The sequence below is a fragment of the Teleopsis dalmanni genome, chromosome 1 (assembly GCF_002237135.1).
Source record: "Teleopsis dalmanni isolate 2A chromosome 1, ASM223713v2, whole genome shotgun sequence".
Taxonomy (NCBI): domain Eukaryota; kingdom Metazoa; phylum Arthropoda; class Insecta; order Diptera; family Diopsidae; genus Teleopsis; species Teleopsis dalmanni.
Window position 1 is genome coordinate 68392591 of NC_051846.1, and position 21565 is coordinate 68414155.

A 21565-nucleotide genomic window follows, 5' to 3' on the forward strand; every position below is an offset into this window, starting at 1 on the left:
TGTTTCGAACGAAATTTCGTGTGCAGAATCGTTGCGAATGCTACAAAAGGCTTATGGGGAATCAGTTTTATCGAAAACTCAAGTTTATGAGTGGTACAAAGCCTTCCAGGACGGTCGTACGACCGTCGAAGACATTTCGCAACGCACTACTGAGGTGAACTGGTTTCAACAGCTGCCGTAAACGAACTGTCTGACAGATCGAGCTCATTTTTGGCATAGTAATTAAGGACAGTGCTGCCAAACTACATAAACTTAAAATATCGAAAAATATACAGCGCGCGAATTTTAAATGAGAATTTCCGAAAACTTTTCAGTCTTAATGTATTTACGGATATCGTTAAAAATTGTATACATTATTTCGATCATAAGTTTATTCGGTAAAAACTGTCCTTAACCGTTTGAATTTAAAATATGAATAAAATATGAATGGAATATATAATTTTTGGCATTAAAATGTGTTAAAATTTCTAAGTATTTTAAAATCTAATTTTTATTGAAATGATGTTTTCATTTACAAAAATTATTTACGCTTAATTAATAATTAATAATTAATTAATTAACTTTTTTTTAAGAAATATTATCGGCAAATTGACATTTATTATTCACTAAATTATACAACATATCCAAATTATACCCATTTTCAATTGAGTTGAATATTATTAAATAAAAAGTTATTACGAATTTAATTGTATATTTCAAAATATTTAAAGAGTCAGATATTTTTATATTGAAAACCGCCCCTGCGCCCCACGTATTCATTTATTTACTCGCTCTCTTAATTTCTGTAGTTTTATAAAAGTTTCTTAAGCTACTATTTTGAGCTCAGTACACTTGAAATTGCGAACACGAAGTATCTTTAGTGTAGGAGTTGACATCCAAAGCGTAGTTTACGTATGATTTACAGATTTAGTAAGTTCAGTAAATACTAAATAAATAGAAAGTGTTAAATATATAGTAAATTACGAGATTGTTACTTAAATTTTAAATGTGAAGTAAATATAAAATAGAAATATATTTGAATTAAATTAAATTAAAATTATGTTTATTTAAATTAACGAAGTGTGACACCATATATTACTACAAAAAATTCAAATAAATATAATTAAATGCGTGACACGATTTGAATTTCACCGGACTAACAAACTTGGTACTGGGAAGTATTTGACCTACTTCGATTCCAAACTTAACTTAGAATAAAAACGAGTTTATTAACCCTTAAACTTATGTATTTAGTTCACAATTAGTATCTCGAAATAATCAAATCATAATTAATTGTTTAATTTTTCTGTAGCAACATATACATTTACATTAAATAAAACTTATTTAGCATTTAAATTTTAAATACAATAAGAAAAATATAAATAACTATTTCTCAAAAAAATTTTTATTAAGAACTGTGGTATTATTACATCGAAATCCACATTTTTAATGCAGAAAACAGATTGTCAACATTTTTGAAAGAATTCACAATTTTATTAATTATATGAAATTTTCTGCTTCACAATACAGTTGAAAAAAATAATTTTGAATATAATATTAATAAAACTAGAACATTTTGTTATAATTAACAAATGTGAATATCAGTGATTTACAATTTCGTGATCCATTCTCTGTTTTAATATAAGAGACAGTAAATAAATCGGGATGCACTACTTCTGTATAGTTTTTTACAAGGGTAGTTCTATTTTTTATACCAGCCAGCCACTTTCGTATCTCTATTAGTCGTAAAATTTCTTAACGCCTACCGGCGGATCCACTGAAATAGAGCTTTCAGTGTTACAGAAACGAAGTAACTTTTATTTATAATACTTATAATACATTAAATAGAATTACTGCAAACTACTATTCGCGAATAATGTTAATTATTTAACAAAATATTTTACGTTGATTTATTTTTTATTTCAAGATTATTTTATTTCAATTAAATTATACATGGAGAATAGAGAATCATGAAAATTGATGGAACAATATTTTATTAAATAAACTACCAATAAAAAACCTAAGCTTAGTTTTATGTTAAAAAATTAAATCCAGCTTATTTTTTGAAAGTAATTCTATGCTAATTCTATATTTTTGATTGATACAAAGGTATGTGTGGGCAAAACTGCTATACCTCAAATACTATTTAGTAGTATTTTTTTTATTAGTAGTATTATTAGCTTTATTTTTAAGTCATTTTAAAATTGTTGTATTACATAGAAATTAATAACAATTACATTATATACATAAAGCTTACAGCTATGACATTTTAGCCGTCTACTATTTAGTATGATTGTATTTAAGTAAATAACCATACACGAAGGGTTCTTTTTAATCTCCGTGTGAATAAGCTACAAACAGTTTAATCTCTCCTATTACAAGTCGCCTACAGATCAGATAGCTGAATTTAGGACTTTCTGCAGGATCTGCTGATCGATCACAAGCAGAGATTGATCACAGTTCAGATCTTAATCGACTGAAAGATATTCAACACTTTTGTTGTTGATGAGTTGATGGTAATAACTTACGTATTAGTTGTTGATTAAGTTCATTTCCAATGTTCGTTGTTTTAAAGTTTATTAGATAGTTTCTAAACAAAAACAAACAATTCTTTTACTATTAAGCCTCAATTGTGCTTCGATGATTCTATGCAGAATTATTACAATCATTCGATTAATATTTTTCTAAATCTAAATGATTTCGAAAGGATTTACCATAAATTTATAATTGGGGTTTGTTTTGTAAAACTTATAATTATTTATAATTACAGAAAAATTTATGAATTATAAAAAAAGTATTTTTTTTATTTTAGACAAAAATCTATAAAATGAGAAAACAAATAGCAAAATTTTTTGTACTCGTCATTGTCACTGTTGTCTCAGTTGAGGAAATTTCTGCGAACAGCTACAGCGTCATTGATGATGTAGAAGTTTCGATTGTTGGTAGTAAGTACTCAAGAAATTTTAAAAAATTTATTTACCATTAACAGATGTTTCAATTATATCGCTTAGATAAATTTAAATGTGACAAAATGGATTGCCCTTCAGATGCTGATCGCTGTGAAGTTGAAAAATATAAAAATTCTGAAAACCCATCAGAGTTAATACGAAAAAATACTTGTTTTTCAAAATCTGGTTCTATTTTAAAAACAAACTCTGAAAAATCTGCAATTGATCCAAGGAGTAATGTCTCACTTCGTGTGATTGCATACAGAAATGGAAACATGGTTAATTTAAACACTGCAAGCTATTCTACTACAGGCGATGGAAAACAAATTAGCTTTAATTACGATCCTGTAGTTGCGGAAAATATACAAAAGAATCTACAGCACACTTTACAAACTGTTCAGGAAAATATAAAGGCCATGAATGAGCAACTACAACATCAACTCCAGACTTTAAATAATTTGAAAATATTTCCGAATGGATTATTTTAAATAATTTTTTATGATACGTATATACATAAATATTTCAACATTTATACAGACATTAATTCATATATATATGTGAACGAGCAACTTAACCGATAAATTTTAAATAAAATTCGTTTATAGAAATACTTAGTTTTATTTTAGTCTATCGGATAATCACTTAGATATTCAAAACTCTAAAAGCCTTATGTAGATAATTATGAATAAATTCACTTTAAATAAAAAAGTAACAATTAAGGATTTTTCGATCACAAATTCTTCATCCATATGTTGATCACAAATCTTTAACTACTTTTACTAGGATTAAACTCTGAATTCGCGTCACCATTCATGAGTACCTATATGGTGAAAATTTCTTACTGAACAGATTATTCGATAGTTATTTTTCCATACGGTTCCATGCAGTCTTAATTGTGTTCATTAAAAATAATAGTAATGCTATATAACTACAATTCATCTGCTTTATTTCTGATAGTTCAGAAGTAAACAGAAGTAATTATCAATACAAATAAAATCACGTTCAACAACTTCAAAACAGATTTCCGGAAATTAAGATCTCTTATCTCTCCCTCCAATAAACTATATAAAAATATATCGAATTACTGCTTGGAGTTCAGTCGTTTAAAGTTGCGAACAGAAACGGAGTAAAGGTGACACTTTTGGATAAAGCAGACACTCATCCAAGTATTCATATTTGTCAGTTTAAATAATTTCAATAAAATATTAATAATTTATAATTATTAGAACAATATTCTTTTAAAATAATAAATTTTAAATTACATAAAATTATAACTAAAATTAGTATTAGTGAAAAGTAAAGCAAGTGAACAATCTCACGTATGTTAACATTTTGATTTTTAATGTACCATAATTAGAAAAATATAAATAATAATTATTTCTTAAAAAATTTTTTATTAAGAACTATGGTATTATTATATCGAAATTCATGTCTAATACAGAAGACAGATTTTCAACATTTTTTTTGAAGAAATCAAAATTGCCCGTAAAACTTTTATTTAATTAATTATATAAGATTTGTTACTTCAAAATACAGTTGAAAAAAACAATTTTTAATATAATATTAATGAAACTAGAACATTTTGTTATATTCAACAGTTTTGAATATCAGTGATTTACAGTTTCGTGATCCATTCTCTGTTTCAATATAAGAGACAGTATATAAATCGGGATGTACTACTTCTGTATAGTTTATTACAAGGGTAGTCCTATTTTTTATACCAGCCATCCACTTTCGTATCTCTATTAGTAGTAAAATTTCTTAATGTCTACCTGCGGCTCCACTGAAATAGTGCTTCTAGTGTTAAAGAAACGAAGTAACTTTTATTAATAAAACTTATAATACAGTAAATAGAGTTACTGGTAGCGAATAAAATTAATAGTATTGTAATTGATAATAATATATATAATAATTATTTTATATTAATTGGTCATAGAATCTCCTTACCGGGTCTCGACCTATCTCAGCATTTGTTGCTTCTGCTGCGTTTTTGCGCTTTCTCCAGTCTCATGCCACTTTACCTTCTTCCTCCACATACTGCTTCAAATACTTTTTTGCTGGATCAACTTCATCAATTCCCATGACATCACCAAGCCAGCAGCTGCTGTATCTTAATTTGCTGAATTATATCAATTATTCTATCACGAATCAAATTGTGATGAAGCCGGACAGCTCGTGATTTATTCGGATGCGGTAGTCGTCCGCAACTCGTAGAGGACCAAAGATCTTACGAAAAACTTTTCTCTCCAAAACTCCCAGTGCTGCTTCACCATTCGGTGATAACGTCCATGTTTCTCTGCCATACAGATGCACAGATCGTATGAGCGACTTATAGATCGTAAATATTTTTTGTCGAGTGCAAGCTCTACATCCCAATTGCTTATTGATTTCTTAATAGCATCTATTAGCAATTGTGATTCTTCATCTAATCTCCAGACTGACATCATTTTTGTTTTTTGCGGAGGTGCCAATGTAGTGAAATGTTTGACAAGTTCGTAAGTATAGTCGCCAGCCACTAACTTGGCATCCGAGAGACGAATATTTCTACCAGTAGTCGACATGTGTATACGTTTTACGTTCATTTACCGCTAAACCCATCCTTCCAGATTCCTTTTTGACAGTAGCAAAGGCAGCTGTAACATCACGGTTGCTACGCCCAATGATACTACTGTTGCCGGCATTCCTGTTTCTGCACATCTCAACTTCTTCCCGCTTGCACCTTTCGTCTCGTTTCTTTCGTCTAAATATCTGCCTCTCTACCTTACTCATATTCCGATTCTGTTCTCGCGTGGTTTTTCACAGCAGTAGTTTGGCGACACTTCCCATCACTTCATTAGTTTCGGCGTGGGGGACGTTGGAAACCACTGACATCTGCCGCAGTTGTGCGTACGTAGTGAAAGATATGTCCCTATTGGCAATTGCGGGACGGAACGGTTGATAGTTTAATCAGCTACAGCGTTGAGCGGCGAAGACTTTGGAAGTCTCTCCTGATGACAGCTTACCGAGGTCAAGTTTTTTTTTGTATAGAAAGCGTACGTTGTTGGCGCTACTAAGGTGCATGCTTACCTTAGCTACGACAAAGTAGTGGTCTGAATCGATATTTGGAGCACGAAATTAACGCATATCCAACACATTTAAAGCGAGCCGAACGTGAACCATGAAATGATCAATCTGATTTCGTGTTGATTGATCGTACTAATTGTTGTCTCATAAATATCGCCGTATGAGAATTTAGTGCTACATACTACCATGTTTCGCGCCATATTAATTTTCGGGAGTCTTGCATAGAAGATACCTTTGATTAAATCGTCTTTTTCAATTGTCGGCTCGTGAGGGGTTGTTGAGCGATGTTGAACAATTTTCTCTTGTTACGAAGTGTAGAATGTGTGAATCACTGCACTGATTTTGACACTCTCTTGCTTACCACAAAACCTCATCCAAATTCAAGCCTTTTTGCATGGCAGTTGTATTATACATCCCAGTTTGCTCTTTTATAGCAGCTTTATTCTATCCATCGCATTTCCTGAATGGCAGTGAAGTCAACATCTCATTTATTGAGGTTTTCCGCCAGTTGAATAGAGACAGCTTATTCGTAAATCATTGTCAGTTAAGCATTTTCATGGTCATCAACTTTAACGGTTTCCAATTTCAAGGCATCCTGTCAGATGCCTAACGGGTACCATACCCACAGGGATGTCCAAGAGCGCCACGTAAAGGTTGTGTTACAATCAGACAGGTTGCTTTATGTACTCGCTCTTAGGGGCTCATGGCCCCTCAAGGAATAACAAATCATTTTTTTTTATTGAATATTTTTCTAAACCTAAATGATTTCGAAAGGATTTACCATAAATTTATAATTGGGGTTTGTCTTGTAAAACTTATAATTATTTATAATTACAGAAAAATTTATGAATTATAAATAAAGTATTCTTATAAAAATTTCTCTATTTTAGACAAAAATTTATAAAATGAGAAATCAAATAGCAAAATTGTTCGTACTCGTCATTGTCACTGTTGTCTCAGTTGAGGAAATTTCTGCGGACAGCTACAGCGTCATTGATGATGTAGAAGTTTCGATTGTTGGTAGTAAGTACTCAAGAAATTTTAAAAAATTTATTTACCATTAACAGATGTTTCAATTATATCGCTTAGATAACTTTAAGTGTGACAAAATGGATTGCCCTTCAGATGCTGATCGCTGTGAAGTTGAAAAATATAAAAATTCTGGAAACCCATCAGAGTTAATACGAAAAACTTCTTGTTTGTCAAAAACTGGCTCTATTTTAAAATCGAACTCTGAGAGTTCTTCAATTGATCCAAACAGTAATGCCTCACTTCGTGTGGTTGCGTACAGAGATGGAAACATGGTTAATTTAAACACTGCGAACTATACAAGCGATGGCACAGGAGTTAACTTTAATTACGATCCCATAGTTGCGGAAAATATGCAAAAGAATCTACACCACACTTTACAAACTGTTCAGGAAAATATAAAGGCCATGAATGAGCAACTACAACATCAACTCCAGACTTTAAATAATTTGAAAATATTTGCTGATGGACAATAGATAATATTTTAAATAATTTTTTATAATACGTATATACATATGTATTTCAACATTTATACACATCTTTATTCATATATAATTCGTATATATATGTGAACGTCCAAAAACCAATAAATTTTAAATAAAATTCGTTTATAGAAATACTTAATTTTATTTTAATTCTAACGGATATTCACTTATATGAATTCGCATCTATATAGAGGAATTTCTTACTGGACAGATTATTCGATAGTTATTTTTCCATACAGTTCCATGCAGTCTTAATTGTGTCCATTAAAAATAATAGTAACGCTCAGTAGCGGGACGTCAGCTTTTTGACAAGGTGTTCACAATTTGATAAAAACAGAATTCCAACTACCAAAAAAACAATTTATTTAAATGTTCGCAGCCTGTGATCCACTGGTTTTTATGGTAAATAGCTGTAGGAAAACGGCCACAGATTTCGACATTTTTACATCAGGCACCAAATTCTTCATATCTGGAGTTTATTCATTTTATGAATTAAAAACTTTTTTTTCAGAAGATCGTTTTAAAAAATTATATTTGAATTAAATCTTTAATCACACATCCATTTCTAAATATTATTTTTCACTTCAAATTGTTTAATTTTTTTCCTCTTTCTTTCTTTAGGATTGCAATAATGACTTTGTTTCTGGTTTATTTCCAACCTCTACATAAGAGTAAGAAACTCTCATGCATTCATTTACTCTTTTACTTTGTATTTACTATGAGCGGTTCAGTTTTTTTATTGAACCTTTTGCCCATATAAAACGGCAACCGCGACTTTGATTGTATTTGCACGCTTTGTATGTTATGAGCTTGGAACTATTTTACGTACATATTTTGCGGGGCTTGCTTTCTATTTTATTTTTATATTTGTTTGTATGTTTTGTGTCGTGTATTCAATATTGAATATAGTGCCAATATGAATGTTATTACATTTGCATGTTTTGTAAGCAACGCGGTGCAGTTTTTAATCTGAACCTTAGTATATTTTAAGAGGAATGTATTTTCTCTTTTATTAATTATGAGTAATGTTGGGTGTAACATATGTATGTGTGGTTTTGTTTGTATTATACGTTTTGTGTTTATGTTAATATGTTTGGAAAAGCTATTACAAAAAATGTTAAGTAGCCTCCTAATAGAGAGAATATTTACCTAATAAAAAAAAGATCTAAAAAGGAAGCTTTGTTAAGGTGTTCAGTGAACACTCTGAACTATTCGTCGTCTCGCCTCTGGTAACGCTATATAACTACAATTCATCTGCTTTATTTTTAATAGCTTAGAAGTAAATAGAAGTAATTATCAATATAAATAAAATCACGTTCAACAACTTCAAAACAGATTTCCGGAAATTAAAATCTCTTATCTCTCCCTCCAATAAACTATATAAAAATATATCGAGTTACTACTTGAAGTTCAGTCGTTTAAAGTTTCGAACAGAAACGGAGTAAAGGTGACACTTTAGGAATAAAGCAGACACTCATCCAAGTATTCATATTTGTCAGTTTAAATAATTTCAATAAAATATTATTAATTTATAATTATTAGAACAATATTCTTTTAAAATAATAAATTTTAAATTACATAAAATTATAACTAAAATTAGTATTAGTGAAAAGTAAAGCAAGTGAACAATCTCACGTATGTTAACATTTTGATTTTTAATGTACCATAATTAGAAAAATATAAATAATAATTATGGTACATTAAAAATCAAAATGTTAACATACGTGAGATTAAATTGTGATGAAGCCGGACAGCTCGTGATTCATTCGGATGCGGTAGTCGTCGACAACTCGTAGAGGACCAAAGATCTTACGAAAAAGTTTTCTCTCCAAAACTCCCATTCGGTGATAACGTCCATGTTTCTGTGCCATACAGATGCACAGATCGTATGAGCGACTTATAGATCGTAAATATTTTTTGTCGAGAGCGAGCTCTACATCCCAATTGCTTATTGATTTCTTAGTAGCATCTATTAGCAATTGTGATTCTTCATCTAATCTCCAGACTGATATCATTTTTATTTTTTGCGGAGGTGCCAATGTAGTGAAATCTTTGACAAGTTCGAAAGTATAGTCGCCAGCCACTAACTCGGCATCCGAGAGACGAATATTTCTACCAGTAGTCGACATGTGTATACGTTTTACGTTCGTTCACTGCTAAACCCATTCTTCCAGATTCCTTTTCGACAGTAGCAAAGGCAGCTGTAACATCACGGTTGCTACGCCCAATGATACCACTGTCGCCGGCATATGAAAAGAACTGGACACATTTGTAAAATATTGTTCCATTACGATGAACACCTGCCGTACGCATGATCACTTCCGTGATGAAATTGAGAACATCATATATTATAAGGGTTCACCTTATAATAAGCCTCGCATAATATATTGAAAGAGCTACGGGTATTGCTCAACGTCATTCTGCAGAGTTGTACTAACTTTTTAGGAATATCGAGCTTAGACAGTACAGGGTAAATGAGATCGCTTATGGGACTATCAAAAGGTGCTCGAATCGAAACGACAAAAAGTGATAAGTATCGATGTTATAGTATGTTCATTGACTTTTTCAGGATTTACCGTAGTGTGAATATCTGGTGATACTCGTACCCGCACTCATAAGATCCAATCAGTGAGTGAGCATATGGCTTCAATCTCAATCTTCACACAGTATAGTTGAAAGGATCTTGTACGCGACAGGTATTAGGCCGATCCCGCGATAGTTGTCGGTAATCGTCAGATCGATTTTTTTCAAAACAGGACAAAGGGTACTGAGATTTTAATCGCTGGGCATAATTTCATTCAACCATGTGCTACAGATAAGCTGATACATGCTACCTATCGGCATATCGCCGCCGATTTTGAACAATTCTGAGGGTAGGGCTTCTGCGTCTGCCGCTTTGTTGTTCTTTAGTCACTGTACAACAACACGCACTTCGTTATGAATATGTGGTGAAATTTCCACACCATCATTTTCGATTGGAGTCTCAAAAAACATTTTACCAAAGACGGAATTAATGTTATCATCGGAAAATAGTAATTTTGAGAAATGTTTCTTTCATAGTTTCACTACACTCTGTGTATCCGTAATCAGATTACCATTTTTAGCGTTACAGGTTGATGCTCCAAGTTTAAAGCCCTGAGTCATACGGTTGACTTTCAGATAAAATTTACGGGCATCATTCCTGTTTCTACACATTTTAACTTCCTCTCACTTGTATTTTTTGTATAGAAAGCGTACGTTGTTGGCTCTATTAAGGTGCATGCTTACCTTAGCTACGACAAAGTAGTGGTCTGAGTCGATATTTGGACCACAAAATTAACGCATATCCAACACATTTGAAGCGTGCTGCGTGTCAACCATGAATTGATCAATCTTATTTCGTGTTGATTGATGGTACTTATTGTTGTTGTTGAATCTAGTGCTTCATACGCCGACGACAAAGATTGAGCTGGCATTTTCCCTGTCAAATGCAATTGGACACGTTGCCTTGTGTACTCGCTCCTGGGAGCTCGTGGCCCTTCATGGAATAAGAAACAATTTTTTTATTAAGTTTTAATTTTGCTTCGATTATGCAGAATTATTACAATCATTCGATTAATATTCTTCTAAATCCAAATGATTTCGCAAAGATTTATCATAAATTAATAATTGGGGTTTATTTTGTAAGATTTTTGTTTTATAATTATAAAAAATTTACAAATTATTAATAAATTACTTTTTTTAGACATTTTTTTATTGTAGACAAAAATCCATAAAATGAGAAATCATATAGCAAAATTTTTCGTACTCGTCATTGTTACTGTTGCTTTAGCTAAGGATTTTTATGACGACATCTACTCCATCATTGATGATGATCTAGAAATTGGGGTTGAGTTTAGTAAGTACTCAAGACACTTTAAAAAATTTATGTACCATTAACAGATATTTCAATTATATTGTTTAGCGAATTATAAGTGTAACAAAATGCATTGCCCTTTAGGAACTGATCACTGTCAACTTGAAAAATATACAGATACTGAGAACCCATCAAATTTAATACGAAACACTACTTGTTTTTCAAAAACTGGCTCTATTTTAAAATCAAACATTGAGAGTTCTAAAAACAAAAAACATACAAGAAAATCTACATAACACTTTACAAACTATTCAGGAAAATATAAGGGCCATGAATAAGCAACTACAACATCAACTCCAGTCTTTGAATAATTTGAAAATATATGCTAATGGACTATAGATAATATTTTATAATATTTTATATATACATATATAATTCAACATTTATACACATCTTTATTCATATATATATGTGAACGTTCAACAACCAATAAATTTTAAATAAAATTGCTTTATAAAAATACTTAATTTTATTTTAATTCTAACGAATATTCACTTATATGAATTCGCATCTATATAGAGGAATTTCTTACTGGACAGATTATTCGATAATTATTTTTCCATACGGTTCCATGCAGTCTTAATTGTGTTCATTAAAAATAATAGTAATGCTATATAACTACAATTCATCTGCTTTATTTTTGATAGTTCAGAAGTAATTATCAATACAAATAAAACCACGTTCAACAACTTCAAAACAAATTTCCGGAAATTAAAATCTCTTATCTCTCCCTCCAATAAACTATATAAAAATATAGCGAATTACTGCTTGGAGTTCAGTCGTTTAAAGTTGCGAACAGAAACGGAGTAAAGGTGACACTTTTGGATAAAGCAGACACTCATCCAAGTATTCATATTTGTCAGTTTAAATAAATTCAATAAAATTTTAAAAATTTATAATTATTAGAACTATATTCTTTAAAAATAATAAATTTTAAATTACATTAAACTATAATTAAAATTAGTATGATCAATGAAAAGCAAAGCAAGTGAACAATCTCACGTATTACATAACGTAAAAAAAAATATTAAAAAATATTTAACTTAGTAAATGCATATTAGTAACTCTTATTAAAGAAGGGGTAAATCAGTGAATTACGTGCAATTTATAGAATTTTAACTTGTTTTCTTTTTTTCTTGTCTATATAATACTTTACATAATATAATAAAATTGATATATGTAGTATTGTTTGAGTTTTACTAATAATACGTAATACATTATTATGGCCGTGGGTGAGTTCAAGTAAATTGAGATAAAGTATATTGAAATTTCCTAGGGATTTTTTGCACTGCACATATTTACACTTATTTATTATTTTTCTTTTAAAAGTTTTCAAGTTTTTTTTTTATTTATTAAACATCTTGTAAAACTTTCATAATGGTAACACCTAATTTACCAAATTTTTACTCGAAATTTTGGTAAATACCAAAATTATCTGTCAATTATATCTGTCATAAATATATAATTCACTATTTACCTCAATTTACCATCAATTAACTCGAACTTGCACACGGCCTATAATGTTATTTTATTTCAATTAAATGTGATAATTATACATAAAAACATATTATTAATTCACATTTAATTATTTCTCGTGTACTCTCTTACTATTTCGTACATAATTAAAAATCATTTCCATTTTATAAATACATTTTGAATAACATTTATTTTTTCAAGCGCGATCAATGCTTTTTATGCCGAAATATTTGCTGTCAAAAACACAGATCAACGGATTTCAGAAGAAAAATCTACAAAATCAACAGATTGCAATTTTCTCCAACACAACAGCTTCCAATATCTTATCCAACAATAGTACAAACCCACTAGTAACTAGTGAAGAGAATAAAATTCTCAAACAAAAAGCTAGACAAGTTTTATAAGTATCCTTAGCAGAGGAATAAATACTGTTCTCATTAAATGATACTCAAAAATATATTCATAATCATTTTCTAAGAATAATAGCACAATAAAAATCTGGGAAAAGTACGAGGTGCTGTAACAATTTCGACCTAATACGGCTAAAATACAATTTATCAAGAACAAAAATTCTGATAGGCAAAGCAAAAAAGAAAATTATAAACCTCGTTGCGGTGGAGAGTTATCTAATTATCTAATAAGTTATCTAATTGAGCATAAATTTCAACTAGATATGAAAGAAATGTAGAAAGAAAGAGGGTAAACTGAACAACCGACCAATTTCTTTACAATTGCGCAGGCTTGACTATATTGGGCATTCCACTATGGAAATTTACCAACTATGAGCTTGGTAGATATACCAAATATGGAAGATACACCCCAAAAAAATTATATGTTTTTTCAAAGGCGCAGTTGGTTTGGAAACTTGGATTTTTATGCCCGAATGTGGAGTAATAAAACGAAGTGTATGCGCTATTTAGAAAACAGAGGGAACATAGCAGCTACTAAAACAACAAGTGTAACCCTGAAGAGTCTTGAAATAACAAATGTTAATATTAGATAATACTTGAACGTTTTTTTATTATGTACTTATTATTCTATATTTCAGGAAATAAAAGATCACATCGGTAAATTATTATTACTAAACATTGGTCAATGTTAATGGCATAAAAGATATACTTGATATTTGATTGTTCTCAAAAATAATAAATGATTCAGAAATTCAATAGAGGAATGGAACTTAAAAATATGTGCTTTGAAATAGATAATTATATCTGAGCTTGCTATAACCACAAACCGGATAAAAGAAAACGAGTACATAGAGAGGTGTATAGAGACGGTAGAATCTAGAATATAAGATGCAGAACATAAAATGCTTCGATGAATAAAATTATTGTAATTATTGTTACTTCTTGTTTTATAAAACATTTCTGCAGAGGACCAGGTTAAAGAAGAGATCATATAAAAAATATATAGGTTTTTATGGAAATCTTTTCGCTAGTTTGACAAATGTTAGGTTGATTGTCTAATAGTGGATGCCATAAATATAAAATAAAGATTTTAGATTAAGATGTGAAAAAGGGAAAATCTATAATTCAGATTTTATCCATTAACTCATAATATAAGTTAATAGATTATTTGTATTGAGATACAAATTATGAAATTAAAAATTCTTTTTTTTATAATATTAAGAAAACTTAAAATACGACACAGACATATTATAGTAAAATATATTATAGTAAAAACAATATAAGTATAATATTGCTGAAAGAAATAAAATAGACTTCATTTTAGGTTTATTATTATTAATTAATAATAGACTATGCATGCACACCGACCTAAAAGTTCTTGACTAAAACAATTCTTGACTATTTATAAATCTCGTAATTGCTCTGGACTTAATTTTACCGATTTAATTTGGGACTAAGATTCCGCTTCTAAGGTAGTCGAGTCTACGTCTTACCACCGCTATGCAGTTGCATAGAATATGTTCTGATGTTTCCTTCCTTCTTGACTGATGCATGCCTTTTTGGGCTCTCTCATTTTGGATTTACTCACATTATTGGATATAACAATAGCGTAATAGTCTGACTATTAGTATTTATACTAATAAATACTTTCAGCTTTTCCTAAAAATAGCTGTGTTAACCTAGACATAATAGAGTAGTGATTTATCTAACAGTTTTTTTAAGGTTTTAGAGTTCATAATTTTCAATAAATGTTAGATGGAATGACTAAATCCATTTTCTGACGACCGCATGAACATATACCAGAATCGTTTTATATATAGAAATAAATTTAAACCTGTTTAAAATTGTTAACCTGTGAGCATTATTATTCTTGACTCGAATAAATCGTTAGGAAAGTTGAAAACTCTTCGCGCTCTTGTGAATAATGAAGTCAATTTCGATTGGTCAGATTCATATGGTATATGCAAAAATCCACTATCAGACTTGTGTGTCTAAAACGTTAGATAATTGCCTGCAAAAGCATCCTATCGTCAGCTTCATTTGTTGACTCAGTGCGATTCCCGTCGATGTTCGCGAACATAAAATCAAAATTCAGAGTCTTATTCAGGAATCGTTGAAATGTCTGAATAGCATTACGTAGACTAAAGGTAATCAAATTGAACTCAAAAATGAAGTTGCAATTACTATACTAAGGATGTCAGCTGGCGTAAAGGAACTCTATAAATAAGCATAAATATTATTTGTGACAGATATGATATTTCAAATAAATGGTATCTGTTATTGATTTGGTTTTGTTTGCAATTTGATCATGCGAAAATGACAATAAGATTTCATTCTTTCACTACGAGTATAAAGAGAGTTGACAAATTCCCGTTTGCTCCAAAAACTGGAGTTACTGTTTTGCATCCTCATTGCTGCCATCACTGTATTGAATTAAGTTAATCATTTGTAATAACCACAACCACAAGGATTTTAGTCAACAACTCTGATTGAAATCTGATTTTACTACATAACATGAATACCGTACTCTCGTAAATTCTACATTCCAATTCAATTTTCGTGAAACTCAGTTACACAGTAAAATGCTAGTAAGAATGGTTACTGCAATTTAATTGGATATTCTGCGTTTAAAACATATGTTATCACAAATTTATACACCTTCATGTATTCTAGATATTGAAAACTGATACTAGTGGTCATAGGTATAAGATTGAAAAAGGTTTAATAAGCGCTTGAAGGTCCAACGCTTACTGATATCAGTTGGGGTTATCAAATTTTAATCTGTAGTCATACAGGCTCAAATACAAGATAAGCGAAGTTTCCTCCATGTTATTTCATCATTATGATCTATGAGGTCATTATAATCTATTGCTAACATTTGACAACTTTATTTTCTGTGATTCAATTGTTGTAGTTAAAAAAAAGTTAGAATTACTTTAAAATGTTCGCCTTCCTACTTAATTTTAACTACTTTGAAAAGTACAGCTTAAAAATCGTATAAATTTTTTGATCCCATAAGGCAAATAGCGTCTTGTCGCACCAACACCTGTCGTAGTTGGTTCAATATGCAATGAATATTTTGGGAAATAAAGTTTTTTGAACTAGCTTGTTATCCTACATTTGGACTATATTTTTTTCATTTCATTTCCCCAGCTTTCATTACCGCCCCTAAACCAAGTTTGTTCTCTTTTTCAGAAAATATACGTGCGGAATTGAATTCTCACTGGTCCCTTTTTTTATATTTTTTAAGAACTTACCATAGTTTAATTTTAAATGTAAACTTTTGGTTTTTATTCAGTAAAAGTTCAACTTTTTGGGAAACCTTATTTTTGTTTATTTGATTTGGGTATATTCTGTTTTAAACCAGCTTCTTTTGAGCCAGTAGTTTTATAAATCCACACAGAGATCTGGGGTATGATTTAAAATTTTTAAATTGCATTCTAAAGTGTTTATTTTACCTAAAAGTATACTTCGTTTATTTGCAACAGTTACGATTGAACTTGGGAAAATTAAAATAACACTAGTTTACAGCTAAAAATTTCCAAAGACGAGACTTATATTTCCTATAGGAAAATTTTTCGTAAACTCGAAAATCACAACGATTTTTTTTTCCTGTGTACCGTTTTCGAGTTATTTGCAAAAAACCGTTGTTTTGACTTTTCTCAAAACATCACCCTGCATATGGCGCCGTAACTTTATTTTTGAAGTTACCACAGTAGTGCGTGATACATTAAGACCGAAAAGTTTTCGGAAATTCTCATTTAAAATTCGCGCGCTGTATATTTTTCGATATTTTAAGTTTATGTAGTTTGGCAGCAATGAAGGACAATTACTATGCCAAAAATGAGCGCGATCTGTCAGACAGTTCGTTTACGGCAGCTGTTGAAACCAGTTCACCTCAGTAGTGCGTTGCGAAAAAAACAATGGAAAAAAATATTGAACAAAGAGTTTGCATCAAATTTTGTGTTTCGAACGAAATTTCGTGTGCAGAATCGTTGCGAATGCTACAAAAGGCTTATGGGGAATCAGTTTTATCGAAAACTCAAGTTTATGAGTGGTACAAAGCCTTTCAGGACGGTCGTACGACCGTCGAAGACATTTCGCAACGCACTACTGAGGTGAACTGGTTTCAACAGCTGCCGTAAACGAACTGTCTGACAGATCGCGCTCATTTTTGGCATAGTAATTAAGGACAGGGCTGCCAAACTACATAAACTTAAAATATCGAAAAATATACAGCGCGCGAATTTTAAATGAGAATTTCCGAAAACTTTTCAGTCTTAATGTATATCAAATTAAAGGTGAAACTTGTACAAACATTTTAAGCTACATAACGTTAATGTAACTTATTTAGTTTCGCTGCTATAGCTGGAAATGTACAGATTAAAAATGTTTGATTTTCAATGTGATTGGACTCCCACAAAAATATTTTAAAAAACTTATTTTTTTAATTGATATAAAGACTGTTGTAGTACAAACATTTCGAGTGGCTTAACATTAAAATCGAATAAAAATTTCACAAGTTATTCGCCATTTTCCAAATTTGCCCAAAATAATGGTTTTTATTAACAAATCAGAAAAATCATTATTTCACATTTATTTTGTAAAATTTGGAGGGCAAATCAAAATTGTATTATGTAAAATTGTACAAATTTTATTTAAAAATTAAAAACTAATATTATTAAATCTTAATATATTGCATTTTATATAGTGTTGCCGGCGTGAAAAAAAAAAAAATTTACCGATTGGATAAGCGCGGAAATCACAGTTCCCGTGATTAAGTTCTTTTTTGATCACAAGGTATATTTATATATTATATAATTATATTTTATACATTATTAATAATTTATATGTTCATTTAACAATGGAAACTGAATAAAAACTGGACAATAATCTACCGATTATTAAAAACACTAGAAACAATTTTTTATTAGAAAAATTAAAAATTATGTGATATGTAATAAAATTGGCTTAATTTTGTATAATGAATTTATTGAACTAAATACTAAATGCCTTCATTGGTAAAAGCAGCTGATAAATGTTATTCTTAAATAAAAACTAAAGTTTTAGGAAAAGACTTTAAATAATGTAGGAGACAAAAGCAAAATACTGACTTAAATCATGTAAACCCACATTATTCTTAAGACTCGTCAACGAAAACAACATGAAAACAACGGAAATATAATTTGCAGGTTATTGGTGATTAACCAGCTGCCATGCTGGGGCATCTGTCTAAAGACGTTGGTCAATATATTTGCTCTATAGATGATAGTTGTTTTGTATTACTTAATACAGGTCGCGAGCTTGTAGAATCAGATAATGGTTTACTTTCAACAGTTGCACATAAACTTGGTCCAAATGCAAATACTTGCTATGCATTGGAAGGTGCTATATCAAATGCAGGATCAACTGTGTCGTGGTTAAAAGAAAGTTTAAAAATAAATACAGAAATAAATTCAAATGATAATGTAGTTGAGGTACTAAATACTTACCTTGGTGAAAATTCTATGATATCATCATCATGTTCGTCAAATATGTTAAATACTGATTGTGGATTAGCGTCGAAACGTTCTGAAATAACATTTGTACCTGCATTTAATGGGCTATATTCCCCATATTGGCGTTATGATTCAAGAGGGTATTTTGTTTAGAATAAAGTTAATACATTTTTGATTTGCTAATTGATTGACATTTAAGAATAATGTTGGGATTAACTAGTCAAACAACCGCACAAAATGTCACACAAGCTGCATACGAAAAATGCTCCAAAGTTTTGGAGCAATAGGATTAAAAATGACGTTGCGCCACTCGAGAAAAGTTGAGTAATAAGATATTGATGAGCAAAATCGGTTAAATATTATGCGCAAAACACAATAATTAGTTAACCGACAGTGCTCTGTTTTCTATTTCATACCTTTTAGCTGGCATGCACAATGCAATCGCAAATGTTTACAAGAAACGGAAGAAACATAAATAAAAAATAAAATAATAAGTTTTTACTTAATAATTTATATAGATATTTAAGTACAATTGAAAATGTAGTCAAAACAAGAATTTTTTCGTAAGCAAAGAGCAAATGGTCGTACAGGGAGTATGACTGAAGTTAATATCCTTTTAGCAAACGAAGCAAGACCGGCTAAAAATTCCATTGATTTTAATTGGAATAAATTCGATGAAGAAATTTGTCTCAAAATGGAAGCTGAATCTTTAGTCACAGTTCAACAAAATTGGGATAACGCGACAGAACTATTCAATTTATCACTCCTAGTTTAGTTTCCGCCCTTGACAAATGCAAGGTTTCGGATCGCTACGCTATACATATTTTATAGTAGTAGGTATGGCTACCTGTGGCGCCCAGGTGCCATCTAAGATTCTCGGCGAAATGGCGAAAATCATGTACTTACTAAAAATGTTTATTTTAAGAGATCAATTTACATATAACTCAAATGATTTGTACGAGAGATATACATTTTTATGGTAAGCATATGTGTGAAAATTTTAACCCACACTAGGTTAGGTTATGTTCGGAAGGCACGTGACAGTTGTCAGCACTTCTACTCGGTGACATATATTGCCCATTCGGATGCCCTCAAAAAATTTTACCAGGAGATGCGAGTTGCTAACCTTTATTATCTTTGTTAAATCATTTGGTTTGGACATTAAAGTAGCCTTGTCTGAAGTCCTGGACAGAGACACAGGAAATGGTTGATAGATTTTACCTCCTCTTCATCTTGGCAACTCCTGCTTAATCCAGTTGTTGGAACTCGCCACCGTTGCAGCATAAGCGCAATGGCACAGTGCCCCTTCAGTACTCCATAACGGACACGAACTGTAGGTTTGCTGAAGCCTAAAAGGCTTTTCGTTTTATTTTTGTCCAACTTAGGCCATACGATTCTAGCGCCCATACAGTCTTCGCGGTTAGTCTATAAATTGTTAGTCAAACTGTTCGTTGCATGTTATTTTTAAACATATCGTTGCATGTATTGAAAGCTCGGCCTCTCCTGTATGCAGTTCAGAACCTCTTCTGGCCATCTCATCTGCTAGTTCATTTCCTTAAATATAGCTATGTCCAAGTATTCGAAATGTACTATGTCCAGCAAAGAAAGACCTTATGATATTTGATGCTCATCAGTGAGTCGCGACATTTTAATACTATTTTGAAATTTAGATTCAACTGCTTTGAGTGCGGCCTATCTACAAAAAAGAGACAACAACAAAAGATATTGATTTATTTCAATACTCTCCAATAACACAGTTGGTGGTCCCTAGAAAAGTATTTTGCCATTTGCTTTGACTTACCAATATTATTAATGCTCTAAAATGAGGGTACTGAATTTTTTCCTTCATTATATTGGTTAAGGAATTAATGGCTTTTTAAGTTATGTATCTGTGGACCTATATCTGTAAAGGAAATATTTCTTGATGATATTTGGTAACGTTGTGCTAAAGAACTGTTAACACCAATGTAATTATTATAATCACAAATAGCAAGAATATGATTACGTATATATCCAAAATTTAAAGAAATAAAAAATAAAGAATAAATCAACAAAAATTAATGAAATTAAAAATTGTTATATGTTACATGATAAAAAATCTCTTTATATAGAAAAGGATATGTATGATAAATGAGTTTTTGGCTGATCATACAGCTGATTAAATTGTGCTGTATAGGCGTTATTCGTGCCATTTAAACATTTTTTTGTTTTTAATTAGTTATAAAGTATATAAAATAATATATATTTAAGACTACTAGTGCCAATCTGTACAAACTTGAAGCTTTGTCATTGGTTTGGTTGACATAAACGCATATACCATAGCTATATAACTGCACTCAATTTTGTTCATTCATTTTACAAATTTTTAATAATTATTTATTAGTAGAAAATATTTTTGAGTACATATACATTCTACTTGTTACATCTCGCTTTTATCTTTTATGAAATTATACATATATAATGTACACATATTCATATAAGCAGTTAACCTAAAATAATTAATTATTACAAACTAAACTATAGATTTCAGATTTCATATAACATTATTGTTAATTATATTACACCTGCTTTATATAACAAAGAACCTATACCTTCCAACGAGAAAACCAAATGGAAACTATAGGTAATAAATTTATCTTAAATCTGTAATTATCTTTATTCTGTTAATCTTCAACAGACATTTCAAAAATTATTACTTTCCGTCTTCTTTCCTGTTCCCTTCTCTCTATGTCGCTATTTCTCACATTATTTCAATTTATTATAACTTTATAAAAGTCTGAAG

At 30.5% G+C, this 21565-nt stretch overlaps 3 protein-coding genes across 8 annotated transcripts; all 3 read left to right on the top strand.

The window, feature by feature from the left end:
- Positions 1-820: 820 nt before the first annotated feature.
- LOC119668146 lies at positions 821-7520 on the top strand. Of its 6 annotated transcripts, none has more exons than XM_038077555.1 (3): positions 821-909; positions 2792-2924; positions 2991-3449. In XM_038077555.1, exons 2-3 carry the CDS (start codon positions 2807-2809, stop codon positions 3413-3415), a joined length of 543 nt encoding a protein of 180 aa, XP_037933483.1. In that variant the 5' UTR covers positions 821-909; positions 2792-2806; the 3' UTR covers positions 3416-3449. The 6 variants fall into 6 exon arrangements, with proteins under 6 accessions (XP_037933483.1, XP_037933485.1, XP_037933484.1 ...); XM_038077557.1 differs by lacking the exons at positions 2792-2924; positions 2991-3449 and adding exons at positions 6881-7013; positions 7080-7520 and having other exon boundaries at positions 833-909; XM_038077556.1 differs by lacking the exon at positions 821-909 and adding an exon at positions 1069-1147.
- A 1407-nt stretch (positions 7521-8927) lies between these two features.
- Positions 8928-11774, top strand: LOC119668147. The gene is made up of 3 exons (XM_038077562.1): positions 8928-8986; positions 11246-11381; positions 11448-11774. Exons 2-3 carry the CDS (start codon positions 11261-11263, stop codon positions 11633-11635), a joined length of 309 nt encoding a protein of 102 aa, XP_037933490.1. The 5' UTR covers positions 8928-8986; positions 11246-11260; the 3' UTR covers positions 11636-11774.
- A 6727-nt stretch (positions 11775-18501) lies between these two features.
- LOC119683792 (glycerol kinase-like) lies at positions 18502-19070 on the top strand. Its single transcript, XM_038097659.1, has 2 exons — positions 18502-18923; positions 18983-19070. Exons 1-2 carry the CDS (start codon positions 18502-18504, stop codon positions 19068-19070), a joined length of 510 nt encoding a protein of 169 aa, XP_037953587.1.
- Positions 19071-21565: the final 2495 nt, after the last annotated feature.